General features: G+C 32.4%; 1 protein-coding gene across 1 annotated transcript in view; it reads left to right on the forward strand.

The window, feature by feature from the left end:
• The window catches only part of LOC134717803 (uncharacterized), a 42,968-nt gene that overhangs the window by 12,825 nt on the left and 8,200 nt on the right, over nucleotides 1-21,943 (forward strand). The window contains exons 6-12 of the mRNA XM_063580296.1: nucleotides 2,008-2,079; nucleotides 3,984-4,131; nucleotides 10,211-10,299; nucleotides 10,550-10,630; nucleotides 19,073-19,079; nucleotides 19,483-19,527; nucleotides 20,577-20,656. Coding sequence (XP_063436366.1) covers nucleotides 2,008-2,079; nucleotides 3,984-4,131; nucleotides 10,211-10,299; nucleotides 10,550-10,630; nucleotides 19,073-19,079; nucleotides 19,483-19,527; nucleotides 20,577-20,656 — 522 coding nt within the window. The remainder of the gene's footprint in view (nucleotides 1-2,007; nucleotides 2,080-3,983; nucleotides 4,132-10,210; nucleotides 10,300-10,549; nucleotides 10,631-19,072; nucleotides 19,080-19,482; nucleotides 19,528-20,576; nucleotides 20,657-21,943) is intronic.

Genomic DNA, 21,943 nt, shown 5'->3' on the forward strand with positions numbered 1-21,943 from the left:
CATTGCAGAATTCAATTTGTAATTTTTCAAAACTTACACTCAAAGATGAGATTAATAAACAAATTTTTAAGCATTTGTTATTCCGCCAAATTTTATTTTTTGGAGAAATTCGGTCCCCAGGTGTGTACGCAATGTGAAAATGTCTTCATCTTCTATTTATAAGGGACTTGTGCAATCCTCCGAAATTGAAGTCGATAAACATTAATATCCGGTAAAAACTGCTTAACCTTCAACAATTTTACGACTTTAACAAATCAGAACAAATCAGAATCCAGTTTCTATAAGTGGATCGCTACTTTATAGATCTGATTGTTAACATTATGTAGTGTTTTGCATATCATGACGACAATTGACAATATACACTAAATCTAGAGAGATATCAAAGGTAGATGTTTGTTTGATAGATGTTGCTCTATTAGGTCTTTTTTGTCATATAGCTAATCAAACACTTTTTTTCTTATACATTCTGGGATTTTAAATATTTGGTTTTTAACGTCACTGATGAAGGTGAATACATAAAAACGCTTGGAACGCATGCAATTTATAACGTTGTTTTTCTTTTTATCACACAGATTTGATACCGCTGCTGGTGGACTGTCAGTCCCCAAGGGTATCATTCGCTCTGTAGTCAGTAATTTAGTTCGGACATGCTTTATAACTAACTTTCTACAATTGTCCGTTTATACATTTGGAAATTTGAAAGAATCTTAGGTTTCAGTTCCTTCAGGCAAAGTTGACTTCTTATAGAAATGTCTGTTTTAGGTCCTTTGAATTTTAAAATTATAAGGCTTGTCTACCTAAGGAATAGATTATCTTAGCTGTACACTTTTAGGAATTTGGATCTAAATGCTCTTTAACTTCGTACTTTATTTGGCCTTTTTAACAATTTTGGATTTGAGCGTCAATACAAAATGTAATCCTGGTATCTATGATGATTTTTGTATGCCCTACCTACGAAAGTAGAGGGGCATTATGTTTTCTGGTCTGTGGCTCGGTTCGTTCGTCGTCTGTACGTCCGTTCCTCTGTGCGTCCGTTCGTTCAGGTTAAAGTTTTTGGTCAAGGTAGTTTTTGATGAAGCTGAAGTACACTTGTTTATGATATGATCTTTCTCATTTTAAAGCCAAATTAGACTTTTGACTTTGATTTCACGGTCCACCGAACATAGAAAATGAAAGTGGAAGTTTCAGGTTAAAGTTTTTGGTCAAGGTAGATTTTGATGAAATTGAAGTCCAACCAACTTGAAACTTAGTACATATGTTCCCTATAGTATAATCTTTCTAATTTTATTGCCAAATTAGATTAATTTCACGGTCAATGGAACATGCAAAAGGATAGTGCGAGTGGTACATCCGTGTACTTTGGACACATTATTGTTTAGTCATGTACAAAGTAGTTCTTCGACCCCTTCGGTTCTTATACATCCTAAGCTTTTAAATATTCTCCATTAAGCGTTCCTGATGAAGATAAATTAAGAAATGCGCTACGGACAAATGAAGTTTTTTTTAACGTTTATTTCCTTATTTGTGTCATTAACGATTCATACTATACACCGAATCTCTGAAGGCTATTATAGTACAACACATCTTTTACTGTCAAAAGTGTACATTGCATCTGTTTGAGTCATAACTAATTAATGCATTTCTCTAAAGGGAATACACCACATGTAAATGCATATGTATTAACTATATCTCATATAGCTATAAGTATACACGACATCTCCTAAATTATTAGGTATACAGCACATATGAATGTATGAAGGCCGAAAGCAGTCGAATAAGAACAAAATATTGGTCCTATTTTTCAAATGTACAACATGACATTGAAGATACATATGCATATTTGATATGATACACATTCAAGAATTAAAAAGGAAAAGTACATGACAGCATCAAATAAGTTTACACGAATGAAAATATTTTGATATTATCATAACCCGGACTGTTACATTTATGTGTTAGTCTGACCTTCTTGATTTATGTTTTCATTTTTTGTTAACAAAATTACAGGCATGCTCTTTAAAACAAATACGAAATTTGATTGGTCAACCTCGATGGACTCATGGGTGTTCAGAGAAATCGGTATGTTGCATGTAGAAATGTTTTGAGGAAGCTATTGAAAAAAAGATAGTATACCAGCGCATTTGTTCTTTACGCAAAAGCACACGAAAAAAAGATACAATATTTCATATTTTTCTATATTAAAACTATAGTAAGGGTTTCAACACAGAGCAGAACACACTCACATCCATGAATGTTCGAGCCCCGTAACACCGGTTGAGCGATCGTTTTGCTAGATATTAATCGGAGTACAGCTGAAAATTGAGGAATAGATTATCGGGATAATTTTAACAAATTATATGTTTTATCTGGCAAAGGAATCTTTAAAATCCTTCAATAAATTCCCTGATAAATTACCGAAACTGTACAAATGTTTTGACATTGAGGGCTCCATGAAGATGTATGTGATTAACTTGGGAGGGGCGTTTGTCTAAACATTAAGGCAACGACAACAAAGCCAATTAAATCAAGTCTCATTAACGTGAACTCTCCTTTATTCTTTTTAATAAATTGCAGTTCTTTTTTTATTCATACTAAAAAAATATATAAATATATAATTATGTAAAATGTTTAGTCTAAATGCATATGTTATATAATATGGTGTCCTGTTTTACTTTCGTAATTTCATGGAAGGTGTCCAATGTTATTGTTATTCTGCGGTTTACACGTTTAAGTGTACTATTATAATATGCTACACCCCGCCACATTTGGTATGTGGCTGAATCTAGTCAGGAGCCTGTAATTTAGTTTGTGTCGTTTGTTGCCTTGTCATGTATGGAGAGTTGTCTCATTGGCAATCAAACCACATCTTGTTTTTTTATAGTTGAATTTGGCAATTTTTTGTGGGTGCTAACTTTGGTTAATGTCATATTTGTTTACTGTAAAATTGGAACATATTTGAATTGCAAAGGTTGGACAAAATCACCGGTGACTGTCTAATATCCAAATAATTTTCCATATTTCATGTTATTAAGGATGCTCGATGCTCCGTTTGAAAACAAGAACCTTTGTTAAAGACTTTCATAATTTAACAGATTAAATAACAGAACTAAAAAATTGAATGTTCTAGGATATTTTATATTGAATTATAATTCATGGTAAAATTTAGAAACATGATTGTTTTTTTAAATTAACCTTGATACCTTTAATCTTTCAAAATCAATATATAAAAATATAAAGCAAGAAATTAATAAAAAGAAAAAAACGTAACAATGTGATAACATTTCGAAAAGAAAGGAAGGTGTAGCGGGCAACATTGTGATTTAACCTTCATCATGTACATGAATAAAACTAGAAGATTCCAAATCTATGAAAATTCTTTGTTGCGTCAAAGATAAAAATGCGAATCAAAGCATTCTGATATATGTAATTTAATGTTTATGTATGTGCAACAATCAGTGTCAAATATTCCTTGTTCAGAACTAGAAGAAATAAACAACAACAAAAATAATTGGGTCAACCGGGATAATTGGTGATAAACGTTAAAGCCAGTGGAAACTGAGGGTATATAAATGATATATAGAGAAAGAAAAGGCCTTGCAAAAGGACGCATACGGACCTCTGAATAAGTTGTATAAATTATGTAAACGCTGATTTTCCATTCAACAACTACCAATTGTCTAAAATTCAAATCATTACACCATGTACAGTAAGTTACACAATCATATTAAGAGAGCAACGCTGTTTATTTGAATTTTTGTCGATGCTCTTCATTGCATACTACAACAAGACCAAGAAGTCCCTTAACAGCGTATGTGGTACCCTTGTTCCCCCTAAATATTTTTGATGGTAATAAGTTTTGGGTATAGTTATCAAGAGTATTGAAAACAAACAAAAGAAATTACAAATGACAATGAACACAATGAAATGTACTTAGAAGAAAACCTTTATATAGCACTTTGTACTAAAACACATGATTTTTTCAGCAATGTGCAACAATTGCGCAAAGTAACCCACAAGGAATCTGTTCATTTTGTTGTGACACGGAATTATGTAACCGTAACTGTACAATCAGATCAACAATAGCTCCTCCTGCAACTACTACAACTATGGCGCCAGCAATACATATTACTCGTAAGTTGTACTTGTAATAGTTTATCAACGGTACCAGGTTGTTTAATTTGGTATGCCGCGCGTTTTGTCCACATTTTACTTATACATTTGTAAGTGGTGTATTGATTATAACAGAAGGATGTAAACTCATCATATATATATATATATATATATATAGATACCAGGATTAATATTTTGTACGCCAGACGCGCGGTTTGTCTACAAAATTGTTGTCTCTTGCAACTTGGTAATTATAATTCTGGTACCTTTGATAACTAATGATCAAAATGGTCGAATGAGCGATAGCATAACAAAATATGAAAGTTAGAAAACTGTACTTAGTGCGTCTCAGACAATCCGATGTCTAAGTGTTTTGAATAATTTAACAGTCAATTTAAAAAAAAAATATAGCATTGATATTTCATGTTATACCTGTTTTGATATTATACTGAACAAGAAGTAAATTTTATTGATTAATTGTTCAAGAACTGTATATATTTAACCTTTACTGTTCCATTATTGTTAATATCCCTTTAGCGTGGCGACTCGAGATTTATACATCCCGCTATTGTATTATTATGCTATGGTTTCCTACTTGTTTACTGCGAAAGTGCGTTTATTCGTGGGGGAACCAATCTTCGTGGTTTTCGTGGATGACTTTAGCCACGAAATTAAGTGTCTAACGGAATAAAACAAGCGTTGTCCAAATCAAGACATGGAACGATCGCCATGTGGGTTTGACTACTGTTATTATCTAGAGAATATATTGAATACCGCCAGGTATAAACTAAGACAATGTATAATAGTAGTTACAGGGCAAACGCACTATAAACTACAACTGCAGGCAGGATTACTCCAATTTGATCTTTAAAAAATAAACTGTACAACTTTTTCTCTTTAAATTTTCATAAAAAAAATATTTGTGATCGATGAAAGTTAGATTTATTGTTTCGATATGCTATGATAAAGTGTTCATTTTATATCCTCATCGTTTTCGTACGTATAGGAAATAATAAGTTCATGCTAAGCTTGCTATTGATATGAAATATTTTATAATTCATGATCCGTTTATAGCATTGGATTATGTTACTGTTTTCTTTAGGTGACATGTTTATGGCCTTATTTAACACATTCGATGGTCTATAATCTGTTGATCACTCAATCTCGGGTTAATAAGTGTGTTCACAACGATTTAAAAAGGTCATTGTTAACTTTGCAATTTCCTTCAATCCAGACGCTTTCGCTTCCAATAGCTTCATTTTTTCATTTTCTTTTACAAAACTAAAATCCACGAATTTAAAAACCCACAAACATATGAATGTTGCTCAAACCACGAAAAGTAATACCCATGATATAAAATACTTTCACAGTATGTGCTTTGTATACAGAGTGACTTCATGTAATTTTATTTTTCTTTGTTGACAAAGTTGTATGTTTTATAGTGATTAATATAAAAAAAAAAAGAAGATGTGGTATGTTTGCCAAGGAGGCAACTGCCCACAAGAGACCAAAACACAGACATTAACAACTAAAGGTCACCGACCGGCCTTCAACAATGAAAAAAGCACATACCGCATAGTCAGCTATAAAAGGCCCCGATATGACAATGTAAAACAGTTCAAACGATAAAACTAACGGCCTTATTTGTATAAAAAAATGAACGGAAAACAAATATGTAAAACATAAACAAACGGCAACCACTGAAGTACATGCTCCTGAATTGGGACAGGCACATAATGTGGCGAGGTTAATTGATGCTCTACCAGCTTATAGTATCAATTTTAACTTCTTTATTTATTAATTTTTACCTAACCTCACCTAAGTACATCATTAACACCGCCATCACAGTGTTCAGACATAATCACTTTTTTTTTTTAAATTCATCGGGTTTCCCTGTCCATAAAACAAATGAATAATATAGTTCAAATCTCCTTCAAAACACCTTCAGAAAGGGAGTAGGAAGAACAGTCAGAACTTGAACCAAAATTGAAAGTGCTTAAGTTTAAATCACTACAACCATTTCAATATATGTTAGTTTTCTATAAGCCCAAGTATTGAGAAATGACTTGATGCTGTTTATCTTGGCTGTAGAATTACATAGAGTATTATTTATTTTTGAAAGCTCAAACCATATAACTTATAGTTTGAACTTCCAAGGAAGGTTCCAAACAAGATTTTTGGTCTGGCAAAAGTTTTTCCATACTACCTTTGTTTAACCCAATCCATATGAATTTATTTTGGTCAACATTACACCTAAGTCCAGCATATTCTGAAAATTTATTGAACAAATCTAAACTGTTGGTCACAATCCAGGCCTAGGAATAATCGTAAGCATATTTACTCAACAAAAAATCTAATTCATTAATTGTTACACGAGCAATATCACGGTAATTTTCAAAAGCTGCACTGAGTAATTCCAATACTAAAATAAATAGATACGGAGACATGGTATCCCCATGACGAACCCCTCTTTTCAAATAAACGTCATCTGAATAATATCCGTTATTTAACACTGCACTGGAGGCATACCAGTAACATGAGTATATCCAACTAATAAATATATGGTCGAAGCCATAAAAATGAAAGCCTCTAGTATAAAAGATCATTCGAAAGTGTCGAAAGCTTTTTCAAAATCGACTAACAGTAAAAGTCCAGGATTGTCATCTTCCTCCATCTTTTCCATCAGATCATCAATAAATCAACATGATCAAGTAAATTAGCCTATATACATACCTTTAAGAAATGCTATTTGTAGTTTGACTAATTATATTGAATAGCACATTTTTTAGCTTATTTGATAGACTCTGTACACTTTAAACTAGATACCCCAATAACAATTGCGGCAAAGATTGGATAACTTGGCCCAGTAGTTTCAGAGAAGATTTTTTGGGATATAGATACAATTGATAAGCGTTGATTCTTGAAAAAGAAACCATGAGCCCGCAGGGCGAATAGTTTGTTTTTCATGAATCAATGCTTATCCATTGTATCTATAACTTAAACTATTGTGATAATATCTATAAAAAATCACAGCCAATTCTTAAGTAGAAGGTATGTATTGTAAGTGAATATAAACAACCATGTTATCGTGACAAACGATGCATTACAATATATAATTATATTACAATTAAATGGTTAAAACAATACAAATACATGTTGAACACATTGGCATAGGATGTTTGCGTTTGTGTACCTGTAAAACGATAGGACATTTGCGCTTCAAGTACTATGGACATTTGCACTTTTAATTTTGATTCACCTGTATTAAATTGACCGGAAATTTGTGCTTGTTTACGTCTACCAGTGATGATTGTGCGTATTTTTATGTCTTTCGAATGTTTACTTTAGCTCAGTGAATATAAACTTTTAAGCACGTATCAATGTGCTATGAATTCGAAATGTGTTATGAAATGATTTTTTAAACTTTTAACTATAAAGAAAAATATGATTTTAACTCTGCCAGGCCAAACAAGTGGGTCCCAAGCTCGGATTAAAAAGGAGGATAGTCATCAAAATCAAATATTGCAAAAGCGCAAGAGTCCAATGTAAAAAGCAAATGTCCTGTGATTTGAAGCGCAAGTGTCGGACAGCCGGAACACACCTCGTCTGCCCTTAAAGATTTTCATTTATACGGCATCTGAACATTTTTGACAAAATGAGACATATTCTATCTTATTTCTAATCAGATTGAGAATGAAAATGGGGAATATGTCAAAGCCGGGGACAACAACTTGACAAAAACATATATATAGCATATATTTAAAGCATTTGTCCGAAATTTCTAACAAGCAGTCTTATTCTAGGCATGTCATGATTTTCTAGCATAGGAATTTGCGAATAAACAGATGAAATCATACTATATTGATTTATAAAATAAAAATGAACACCTAGAATGTAAACATTTTCATTTCAAACATGTGGAATAGCTAGTAATGATCCGACTATAAACGAAGAAACTCGTTTATATTCAACAAAATATCCACAATATTTGAATAAAAAAAAACAAGAAACCGAAAACAGGAAAACTAGAGAATAGAGGCAACAAAAACAATTTACAAGGATTCGAACCTAAACCGCAAAGTTATAACTCATTAAGCATATCCTTGAAACCTCGCGGCTACCAACCCATACACTACGATTGCCTTTTATTGTATATATAGAGGTACAATCCATATGTGTCCGTTGTACCTTTAGATATACAGTATTCATTTATATATATAAGTTAGACATTTAAATCGTAACCAATTGGCAGCCGAAAGGTTTCGTCGATATGTTGATGTTAGTGACACTTAAGAGGATTTATGGATCGATTCCCAGTGCAGGCATATAAAAATTACAAAAATTAGAGGTAAGTTTTTTTTTAAATTATTCCATTAGTGAACAGAAATCAGTAAATTGGCAAATTCAAACTTAATGAAATTAGACACACAAAGGACACAGTTGAATATAATTTGGTAAGTCCATTTCAGCGACGGAAAAAAGAATCCATGGTAAATGAATAGGTTGACGTCACCACACTTGTTTTTAAATTCCTTATACGTGTAGTACAGAATGTAAAAAAATAGTTACCAAGAAACAGTTTTTTTGCACATATTCATATTAATTTTTCGTAAATTGTATTCAATTTGTATTTTAACGTGAACCAGACCATTTATAGATTCAAGAATGAGATATATTTTTTCAAATTATGGAAAGGCACCTATAATGTTAGCTTTGGCAAATTTATAATCCCAACACTGCAACGAACACTATATTAGGTTGACAAACCCAGAGGTGCAACGAAAATTATACAAGTTTGATAAACTCAGATGTGAAATAATAGGTTGATAACCTCAGAGGTGCAATAATAGGTTGACGTCACCACAATGGTTTTTAAATTCCTTATACGTGTAGTACAGAATATAAAAAATAGTTACCAAGAAACAGGTTTTTTGCACATATTCATATTAATTTTTCGAAAATTGGATTGAATTTGTTTTTTAAAGTGAACCAGACCATGTATAGATTCAAGAATGAGATATGTTTTTTCAAGTTATGGAAAGGCACCAATAGTGTTAGCTTTGGCAAATTTCTAATCCCAACACTGCAACGAACACTATATTAGGTTGACAAACCCAGAGGTGCAACGAAAATTATACAAGGTTGATAAACTCAGATGTGCAATAATAGGTTGATAAACTCAGAGGTGCAATAGTAGGTTGAAAAACTCAGAGGTGCAATAGTAGGTGGATAAACTCAGAGGTGCAATAATAGGTTGATAAACTCAGAGGTGCAATAGTAGGTTGATAAACTCAGAGGTGCAATAGTAGGTCGAAAAACTCAGAGGTGCAATAGTAGGTTGATAAACTCATAGGTGCAATAATAGGTTGATAAACTCAGAGGTGCAATAGTAGGTTGATAAACGCAGAGGTGCAATTATAGGCTGATAAACTCAGAGCTGCAATAATAGGTAAATAAACTCAGAGGTGCAATAGTAGGTTGATAAACTCAGAGGTGCAATAATAGGTTGATCGACTCATGCGTACAACAAACACTATATTTAGTTGATAATGCAACACACACACTATACAGGGTTGATATATTCAGAGTTGCAACGAAAATTATATTTGGTTGGTAAACTAAGAGGTGCCACTTAACCTATGTAAATGTCTGATTATAAAAACTTCATCTTATAGTTATAGATATAGGGAGATGTGGTATGAGTGCCAATGAGACAACCCTCTATTCAAATAACGATAAATAAAAGTAAACCATTATAGTCAATGTACGGCCTTCAACACAGAGCCTTGGCTCACACCGAACAACAAGACGCTACGTGTTTGAAATACGTTACATAATTATAGCATTGCCCTTTGCACTTAGGAACATTTCATTTGGAAAGTGATAAATTTATAAGCCTTTTGATAATATTTTTATACTTTTGAGGATTGATATAAAGGCATGTTCGTACTAATCTGTATTAATCTTACAAATTGTCAGATTTAGTTGATATAAAAGCATTTTGATTTCGAACTCAGTATGAAAACATTCACAGAACTAAAGCGCCAACTAATAAGGGTATATCAATAATGGCTTTACTTCTATATAATTGTGTTTGTAGAACCCCAGGCGCTTAATTGCTATTATTGTGAACTCATCAGCCATGAGAAGGATTGTAATCATACTACAAAGTGTAATCCGGGTGAAGATGTAAGTACTTATATAGTAAGATTGGGAAACTTTACAATTTGAAAATCCGATTAGATCAAAATTATATAAACGTCATATCACTATCGATGGAAACCAAATCAACACCAGTCTGCGTTTAATCTTGTCATTTAGTGGACTTTCCATTTTTTAATTTGCCTTAGAGAAACAAACATTGAAATTTTGTGGATAACGAACATAGTGAAAATCAAGGAAATATAAGAAATGTAATGAATAAAAATTTTCACCTCAGCAATGTTATTTGAGTAGAGTAGATGGCGGATCTATTTACGGCAATCTCTGTTTCTACAAGATGGGTTGTATGGCAAGAACCGTAAGTTCCTCTTATGAATCAATTTGTTTAAAAACTCTAGAACTATAAATCCTACTACAAGATCGATTAACTATATGATTGTATGGATTTAAATTGGGGAAATCTTTGATGTTGTTCCCTTTAATTTAAAAATAAAAAAAAAATTAAAAAAATTTTGTTTATTAATTAAACAAAAAAAACAACAAAATGAACAAAACAGACTCATCCTGTCCTCACCAAAAAAATCATAAAAAGTTAAACAAAAAAGAAAAGAAACAAAAACAAAGACATCAACATATGGTTAAAAAATAATAAAACAAAATCTCTTACAAATCGGATTATAGAATTAAGAAAAGAAATACACATTCTAATAAATTCGTCAACATGTTGTCGCTGTATACATAAAAGGAGATTTCTGCATTTACTTGAGATGTGGCAATCGTAGCTTTATAGTAATAAAGATGTTAGAGTTGTTTTTATTATTGATATCAAAACCCGAAGCACTACACTTGTATGTTTTTAATGCACATCCTAACTATGAACCGAAGCGCATATTGATTTAAGGTAGCCCGCACAAGTTTTTGGTTTGTTCTCAGTTGTAACCCTTGGAGTTCCTATTTGGTGAGCATGTTTGTTAAGCAGCCGTTGTATTCGTTTCAGTTTGTTTTATATTCTTTAGGAGGTCCCATGCTGTTGCTTCATATTCCATTGTTGATCCTATCAGAGAAATGTAAGCGATTTTCTAACATTCCTGTGGATACTATCGTAAATTATTTCTAAGCAAGCCTAGGGTTGAATTCGCCTTTTTTGCAACGTTTGTAATTTGCATGTTCTACTGATGGTCTTCTGATATCTGAGTATAATAGTTGTACTGTTGAAACACTGTCCCATGTAAGAGGGAGGTTGGGGCGCCAACAAACTTGTTCCAAGTCAGGAGCCTGTACACAGTAGTTGTCATTTTTTTTATCATATTTGTTTTTCGTTCATTTATTGTAGACAAACCAGGCCGTTATTGTTCTCGCTTGAATTGTGCCTCATTTGTCATTTCGGGGTCATTTCTAGCTATCTATGCGGTATGGGTTTTGATTTTTGTTTGTTGATGGCCGAACGGTGACCAATTGTTGTAAACTTATATGTCATTTTGTCTTTGGTGAAGTAATCATACCACTACTTCTGATTTTTATATATGTATCTTAGAATAAACAAAGTATGTGTTTATATAGAATTATGTTCTACTGGTAAAGGTGAAAAGATATATAGATGGACTTTCGAACTCACTACCTCTGGTAAGTGTGTTGAATGCAAGGATATAAACCACAACTATTTAATTTATCATATACATAGTACGCTTTTATATGATGTATTAATAGTATTTATATAATGTCAGTTTTTGCTTTTTTTAGGACTGTCACCATTACCGTTCGATCATCCATAAAATTGGAACAGCAGTGATTGCAATGGATACGATAGAATTTTTTTAGTGTTGTGACCATTCAAATTGTAATTATCATACTATACATACACATCCACAACGATGCAATCCATTAACTACTATAAAACCATAAACAATGTCTAGACATGTTTGAAATTAAAATGTAATAAAAGCAATCTGATAATTAATTGAAAATAAATGTGTATAAACAGCGAACAAAAAGAGTTACTTTAATGTTGCCCTTCATTTCGACAGTAATTCTCTACTGTAAAACAAAAACCAAAAGATACTAATGGATATTAAAACTCCGAAGTTGAAGATAAACTCCATACAGTATACAAAACATAGAAAACCTAAGACTAACTCCTTCTCTTCCAAAAAAAAAAGACAACACAAAAAAACAAACAAAACAAGAGCAGATGTGAACAGGTGATACGTCGTGTTGCTTATGTCAGTACAGCATTTAGTGGTAATCACATTCGAAGAAAAGAGGAAGGGACTGTGGTTACGAATATTGGAACATATCCGTCGTCATATGTAGGGATATATGATATAGATACAATGGATAAGGGTTGATTCTTGAAAAAGTAACCACGAGCCTGCATGGCTCATGGTTTGTTTTTCATGAATCATTGCTTATCCATTGTATCTATAACTTAAAATTTTGTGATAATATCTATTCAAAATTACAGCCAATTCTTAATTAGAAGGTATTGTAAGTGAGTTTAAATAACCATGTTATCGTGACAAACGATGCATTACAATAAATAAATTATATTGCAATTAAATGGTGAAAACAATACAAATACAAATACATGTTGGACAAACGGGCACAGGACGTTTGCGCTTTTTTACCTGTAAAATGATAGCACATTTGCGCTTTTAAATTTGATTCAGCTGTATTAAATTGACTGGACATTTGTGCTTGTTTAACTATAATCGTCTACCAGTGATGATTGTACGTGTTTTTGTTTCTTTCGAATGTTTACTTTAGCTCAGTGAATAGAAACTTTTAAGCACGTATCAATGTGCTATGAATTCGAAATGTGCTATGAAATGATTTTTTAAACTTTTAACCATAAAGAAAAATATGATTTTAACTCTGCCAGGCCAAATATGCGGGTCCCAAGCCCGGATAAAAGAGGAGGATATTCATAAAAACCAAATATTGGACTCTTGCGCAAGAATCAAATGTAAAACGTAAATGTTATATGATTTGAAGCGCAAACGTCCAGCGCCGGAACACACCATATCTGCCCTTAAAGATTTTCATTTATCAGGCATCTGAACATTTTTGACAAAATGTGACATATTCTATCTTTTTTCTAATAAGATTGAGAATGAAAATGGGGAATATGTCAAAGCCGGGGACAACAACATGTTCAGAGATGCCCTTGACACATAGCAAAAATAAACTAAGTCCAAAATTTGTTTTAACAACTTTGAGATATTGTAGTTTCCTTAGTACTAAGTATTGATGTTGATATTGCCTGGCAAATAGCTCAAAATCACTGAAGAGACAAGTATTGCGAAATGCGCATCTGGTGCAAGAAAATTGGTACCGTTAATTTTATTTGCCTTCGCAAGAAAAAAGGCCTTTTTTTATATTTTAGGTCATAACTTTTGAACCGCTTGACCGATGTCAACCATTTTGGCACCAATGAATTTTTTTTTTGGTGCTCTTTATACACTATACTTCAAATTTTGGATGGCCTCCCTACTAATAACACAACTCCAAGCATGTCACATTTTGTAAAAAGTTAGCAAGCAATTATAGTCCAAAGTACGGAGTCCTGGCTCACACCAAAAAGCAAGGTATAAACAGTCCCAACATGAATAGTTTAAAAAAAATCAACTAGTAAATCAACGGTCTGATCGTCAGTTAAGACGAGAAACAAGAAACACAATTGATTTGTGTTCATACAAAACAAAATCGAAAAGAAAACTCATTTAGTTATGTTTTAATTTGTTAGTGATAAAATCAATGTAAGTACCAATGTAAACAATATTAGAAGATCTTATCACAACAAATATTAAAATAATATTTACTAATAAGTGTGTTAAATGTTCCATGAGTTTATACGGATTTGGTCATGCCATGCAGCAAACTAAGGATTCAATCAGTAATGAATATTTTACGTTCAAACATGAGATTGCAGTGTATAAATAAAGGCAATAGTAGTATACCGCTGTTCGAAAGTCATACATATATACAGACAAAACAAATTCAAGAGGGAAACACATCAATTGTAAGAGGATAACAGAACAACCGAAGTCTACAAAAACGAAAGACAATGCAACACACACAGACATACAGATGTATGCACCTGCTTATCTTAAATGAAATGATACATATGAAATAGAAAGTATTGTATGCAGTGAGCGCAAAACAAAATGTAAAAAAAAAAACAGATGCCGCTTTAGACAATCCTACGGTTTTTTTCTAGTATAGTGTTGAGATGTGGTGTGTTATTCGTTTATTCGATTTCCGTATTCTAGTTATTTATCTGTGCTTTATTGATTTTAGTAAAGCGTTTGACTCTGTAAACCACACACTGATATGGAACAAACTATTGTCAAATGGTATACATGGGAATTTCTACAGAACTATAAGAAATATGTACTCGAAGTTGCAAAGCGTTGTGCGAATATCAAGAATACCGGTGTCCGTCAAGGGGAGAATTTAGCGCCCACACTTTTTGCGCTTTTCATAAACATTCCAGAAATCAATAACTTACACAAAGGAATTAACATAGGAGACGATATGGTAAGCTGTCTCTTGTATGCCGACGATTTATTTATTATGTCTGACAGTGCTGAAGGACTACAATCACAACTCGACTCTTTGCACAAATGGACAAAGGATTATTTAATGACAGTTAATTACGACAAATCTAAAATTATGCACATTCGGAAAACTACTGTTAACCAGTGCGGTCATACTTTCATGTTTTTGTGATAAAACATTGGAACTTACCTCAAAGTATCGCTATCTTGGCCTAGTCATCTGTGAACATACCGATTTTACAACTACAACGCATGAATTACTTACCGCAGGCAGTAGAGCTCTAGGATCATTAACTTCAAAATACTATAATATGGGAAACATGGACTATGATACTTACACCAAAATCTATGACAGTACAGTGTCGCAGAAACTTGAATACGCATCTGCTGTATGGGGATTTAAGAAGTACAATCCGCTAGAAAGATTACAATACAGAGCCATACGGATATTTTTGGGAGTTAGCAAGCACGCTTCTCTCCCGGCTATCACAGGAGATACAGGCTGAACTCCTATATACATGAAAACTCAATGTAACATGATAAAACTATGGTGTAAACTTTGTGAAATTCCTGAATATAGGCTGTGCCGCAAAACTTTATGTGGGACTTCAACATTTCCAACAGATATAAAAGAACATGGAGTAATGATGTAAAGACAATAATGACTAAATGTGGTCTACAAGATGTGTATCTCAATCAGAACTCAGAACGACGACCAACGGCTCATATCGTATCTTGTGTTAAGAACAAACTCGTTGAACTGCATCAACAGGAATGGCTAAAGGCACTGGAAGAAATGCCTAAATTACAACATATAAAAACATTAAGGCTGACTACAATGTAGAGCCATACTTATAAAAGTGTTTATTAATACAACACCGATCAGTGATAGCCCGGATGCGAAGCGGAACTTTACATTTAGAGATCGAAAAGGGCAGATTTCGTAATGTGCCACTTGACCAACGCCTTTGTAAAATGTGCAAGTCTCAATCAATAGAGGACGAATCCCATCTCTTGCTGTTTTGTGAACGCTATGAACAATTACGAACAACACTATTTAATGATATCCGAGATAAGTACAACATAGACTTAACTACGCTACCAGTGAACATCAAATTAAAACATTTATTTTGTAATTACAGCAAGCTTGTTTCTAAATTTATTTTGAACTGTTTTACCATCAGACAATCTGGAATCAACTGTCAACGTGCCACGCCATAATTTGCGTGTAAATTTGAACTATACTTATTTATTTATTCTATTTTCAATAATGATACAAAATGTACAGTGCATCATAAGCCTATTTGGCTGGCTGAAAATTACTTGTATATATGAATGTAATTTTTGTTGTAATTCAGGTTGCACTTTAATATTAAAATATTCTATTCTATTCTATTCTATTAATTTTCCCTTGGTCTCTTCGTTCATACATTCACCGCAAAAAAAACAAAATAAATCACGTATCCATTATGGCTGTTCGTTTGCCTTAATATTAGATTTTTTTTTTTATTCACTTTTAACCAAAAAAAAGCAATTTAACATGTTTAAGTTTAATTATAGGTTTTAGAGTTTTAAAAGTATGAAGCCTATTTCAAATGAATTAGTATATATTGTTGTTTAGGGACCAGCTAAATCATCTCGCTCTCTGGTCCATGTTTTCACACTGTGTTGAAGACCCATTGGTGGCCTTCTGATGTTTTCTGCTCTTTTGTTGGGTTGTTTTCTCTTCGACACAATCCCTATTTTCAATTCTCAATTTTTACATGATGATTAATAGGAATATGAAATAGCTACATTTGTAGTCATATCAGTTGTTTTCCTCAAAGGAAAAGGAAAATATCGATCTCATTTGTCAAATATAAACTGACAGTGTTAAGGCAAATTCAAAAATGACAAAAAAAGGCAACCCAGGTCAAAAAGTAAGATCATAAACATACTGAACTCCTAGGAAAATTCATAACGGAAAGTCCCTAATCAAATGGCAAAATGAAATGATAAAACGCATCAAACGAATGGACAATACCAGTCATATTCCTGACTCGGTACAAACATTTTCAAATGTAAAAAATGGCGAATTAAAAAAAAAATACAAAATCGCACATATGCGGGACTATACAAATCTGAAGAATGTCTAGAATGCTGAGCATATCCATTTTTCATATATTAGACGACTGTCATGTTGTTCACACTAAAAATAAATTTGTTGATAAGTGTATTCGATGATTTTATAATTGGGGCAAACATACATACTTTTCTACTGGTGGTTATTTAATTGGGACAAAGACGCCTACTTTTCTGCTGGAGATTTTACAATAACAATGTAGGACAAAGATACATACTTTTCTACTGGTGTTTTGATAAATGGGACAAAGATACCTATTTTTATACTGGTTCTTTAATAATTGGGATAAAGACACCTACCTTTCTACTGGTGATTTTATAATTAGGACATAGATACCTACTTTTCTACTGGTGCTTTTATAATTAGGACAAATATACCTACTGTTCTATTGGTTCTTTTATATTTGGGACAAAGATACCTTCTTTTCTACTGGTGCTTTTATAATTAGGACAAATATACCTACATTTCTACTGGTGCTTTTATAATTAGGACAAATATACTTAATTTTCTACTGGTTATTTTATAATTGGGACAAAAAAACTACTTTTCTACTGGTGCTTTTATAATTGGGACAAAGATACCTTCTATTCTACTGGTGATTTTATAATTGGGGCAAAGATACATACGTTTCTACTGGTGCTTTTTTAATTGGGACACAGACACTTACTTTTCTACTCGTGCTTTTATATTTGGGACAAAAATACTAACTTTCTACTGGTGCTTTTATAATTGGGACAAAGATACCTTCTTTTCTACTGGTGCTTTTATAATTGGAACAAAGATACCTAATGTTTTACTGGTGCTTTTATAATTGGATCAAAGATACCTACTTTTTTACTGGTGCTTTTATAATTGGATCAAAGATACCTACTTTTGTACTAGTGCTTTTATAATTTGTACAAAGATGCATACTTTCATACTGCGGATTATATAATTAGGGCAAAGATACTATATACTTATCTACTAGTGATTTTATAACTAGGACAACGATACCTACTATTCTACTATTGATTTTATAATTGGTTCAAAGATACCGTCTTTTTTACTGGTGCTTTTATAATTGGAACAGAGATACCTACTTTTTTACTGGTGATTTTATAATTGGGACAACGATACCTACTTTTCTACTGGTGATTTTAATCATTTCTAAACCAATGAAGTCAACTTTTGTGACGAACTGAAATAAACTGTGACTCATCCTTGAATTTGATGGTACATAAAATTCTCGTAGATATATATATATATATATAAACAATTAGTGGTTTGTTTGCCAATGAGATAACTCTTCATTAAAGACCAATGTAAGCAATATTTATTATGACCCGAAATGACAAATAAAAAATATTTAAAACGAGAAAACTAATGACCTAATGTAAATGCAAAGTAATTTCTGAAAAACAAACATTAATCCCAGCAACAAATTAGGAAAAAAAATACCAGATGCGAATTTGGTCTTCAAAATGTCGTATTAGAAAGGTTTGAGTGGCAAAATAAGAGATGAAATTGAAGGACAAAAATTTCCAAAAGGTTTTGCTTAATGTAATGTGACAACGACCACACCACAGCATACGGAATGACAAAACAGATGATTGAAGAATAATACCTAAGAAATATAAAAAGAAGACGTGATATGAGTCTGCTTTAGGTAACCCTCTTATAGAAACGATAGACGATTAAAACAACAGTTCACCATGCAACATCAACGATAAAAAGAATTATAACATATTATAACATATTTGTATTATACGGACTTCCTCAGCTCGAATATCAAATTGTATTAAAGGCTGGCTAAAGTCGCATATATAACCGTCGTTACATAATTATATATTGCACGTCATCTTATCGTTATAATTATTTTTGGCGGTTCCAATGTATTGTCATGTCGTTGACAGTATAAATACACAATTGTTATTGTTACAAAGTAATTGACAAAAGTTGTTAAAACATGTCACTCAGAAAGTTTCGAATGCTATGCAGTAGTTTGATTTTAATGGTTATCATAACTGATTTTAAAGTGTAGGGACAAATCGTCAAACGTCACTTATTTAAAGAGTGTAATCGACCAAAATACATTGTACCTCAGGGCTGAAAGATATAAGTAAACATTATACTTTCATTTTAGCTCTGTCGTAGGTCTAATCTAATTTATTCTGTCTTATCTTATGATCAATTTTATCATAATGGAATCATAAACTGCTAGACAGAATGACACGTAAGTATGAACGTTCCATAAAGAGCCTTTGTTTACAATGTACATTATCTCCTGGGTAATCAACATTGAACCAGCTTTAATATAAGGAATCAATCAATTTGTTACTTCATCAGGATCAGTCACCCCCCTCACACACACACACTTAATTATATAGCAATAGTAATAGCTCCATTTTAACAAATATAAAGAACTTGTTATGAATATTTGTTGTGCTATTAACGTTAAAGCATTTTATTTTTATAATGTACTGTATTGTTGCTTAATTATATCTGTAAATTATGGTAGTACTTACTGTGTTTCTAATTATTGTCTCCCTTTAGGTATAAGTTTGTTGATAACTATCAGCTTTGTTGTTAGATCATCAAGTGAGTATAACTGTATCGTAGTTATTGGAGTTAATATATAAAAACGAAGATGTGGTATGATTATCAATGAGACAACTCTCCACAAGTGACCAAATGACACCACAAATAATAACGTAAGATCGCCGTACGGCCTTTAATAATGAGCAAGGTCAGCTATGATAGGCCACGAAATGACAATGTCTAACATTTCATGCGAGAAAACTAACTGCCTAATTGATGTACCAAAAAATTGACGAAAAACAAATATGCACCACATATACAAATGACAACCACTGAATAACAGGCTCCTGACTTTGGACAGACACATAAATACAGAATGTGGCGGGGTTACACATTTTAGCGGGATCCCAACCCTCTCTTCAACTGGTAAAGTAGGGTAACATAAGAAATGTATACTATTCTGTCAACGGACTAAGCTGTTCTTTTTTGAATTACATTCGACTTTTTTGTTCTAAACAAAGATTAAATCTGCCTTAACTGGAATTTCGTGCTATTAAGAATGCATTATAACGTCACAGAGTTGTTTTATTATAGTTCGTTTCTGTGTTCGTTACATTTTAATGTGGTGTTTCTGTTATGTCGTTTTTCTCCTCTTATATTTGATGCGTTTCCCTCAGTTTTAGTTTGCAACCCGGATTTGTTTGTTTCTCTATCGATTTTTGAGTTTTTAACAGCGTTATACTACTTTTCATTTATTTTCCATTTTAAAAGAATTAATAGTACTAAATCAAATGAAGTACCAAAAAAATATATGATCTGACCTCGGATAGGGTAACCGTTCTATTTGAATTACTATGGTTAAAAGGTTTTATATAAAAAAATAACTTTGTTAGAATGAATAAAACAAGAATGTGTTCACAGTACATGGATGCCCCACTCGCATCATCATTTGCTATGTTTAGTGGACAGTGAAATTGGAATAAAATCTCAAATTTGGCATTAAAATTAGAATGATCTTATCAAAGGGAATATGTATACTAAGTTTCAAGTTGATTGGACTTCAACTTCATCAAAAACTACCTTGACCAAAACCTTTAACCTAATTTCAGTTGCAATAATTTGTCTTGACTGTAGACGTATACCACAGCCATACGACTGTACAACTGTTACAGAGTGTAGTACAAACGAGGTATTATGTTATAATTATTATTAATTATATCAAATTATTTTTAATTAGAAAACAATTGAAAAATTGTATGCGTCCTTTCTGGAGTTACCTTCAACAGGAACGCACAATCCTTTCTGCCCCCCCCCCCCCCCCCCCCCCCCAAAAAGACAATATAAGGAATTAATCGTCGAACTAATTTACAGCAAAATATTATCTCAACGACCATGTGCTCATTAAGGTATTAGTTTCACTCGATAGTCCTGCAGAATAAATACATCTTTGACATATCGTTCGTTGTTATGTTCAGATAAAAAATAAATATACTCGACTGCATTACTGCAAATATGATTTTCGAATTATAAATATCGGGTTATACGATAACCAATCTTATTTGTAAATATATGGCCAAATCAACGGTAAGCCACATACGGAGGAGGATATGTCCACTCTTCCGTACCACACGATATCACCTTGGGATTTATATATAATTAGTGAGGCTCGTGTTGTTCGGTCTTGTGTAAACAGTAAATTGTCACTAAATAGATAGTAGATATCGACTTTTAGTTTAACTATCCTTACGGTCTGTGACACCTATCTGATATGATTATTATGGGGTAGTGTTAAATTTTATGTTATTTGAAATTTTGATAATGCATTTATAGTTTCAATTCACCTGTCAACAACTTACGTTGTCCCTTCATACATTCGTCTGATGCTTACAAGTAGGGAACGCTTTCGCCTTTGTCTTTTGCGATCTTCCTTAAGAATATTATAAAGAAAGATGATATAGTTATTTTCTTTCACGATTTTTACTTTGTAAACAAAGAACGAATATAAGCATGATTGAAAAAGTATAATAGCAATATGTGTGTTCGCGACAAGAGTGAGATAAGATAGAAAAATGTTAAACGACAATCATTTTTTAAAGTTTATGTAAAACTAAAGTACTTTACTCCTAAACATTACAATACGTAACTAATCTTTAAAAAAATATATACTAAAAATCTATATTACAATTTTTTAAGCAAATTATTTTGGTTTTCTTGTTTTGTTAAGGTATAATTGATTGCTAAACTTTACAAATATATATATAAAATATATATTGCAATCCTAAGAACTTTTTTTTATAGTAAGTGAAGGAATTGTCATCAACAATAAACAAATATTTATACTGGTATGTAATTATCTGTAACCACAACAAGATATTTGATCGTTATTAGATATGTAGAGTTTTAATATTAATGCACGTAAAACCGTGCCTGAGGAAGATATCAAGATTCGTTCACCAGAGATAAAATTATATTTCAT

The sequence above is a fragment of the Mytilus trossulus genome, chromosome 5 (genome assembly GCF_036588685.1).
Source record: "Mytilus trossulus isolate FHL-02 chromosome 5, PNRI_Mtr1.1.1.hap1, whole genome shotgun sequence".
Classification (NCBI taxonomy): domain Eukaryota; kingdom Metazoa; phylum Mollusca; class Bivalvia; order Mytilida; family Mytilidae; genus Mytilus; species Mytilus trossulus.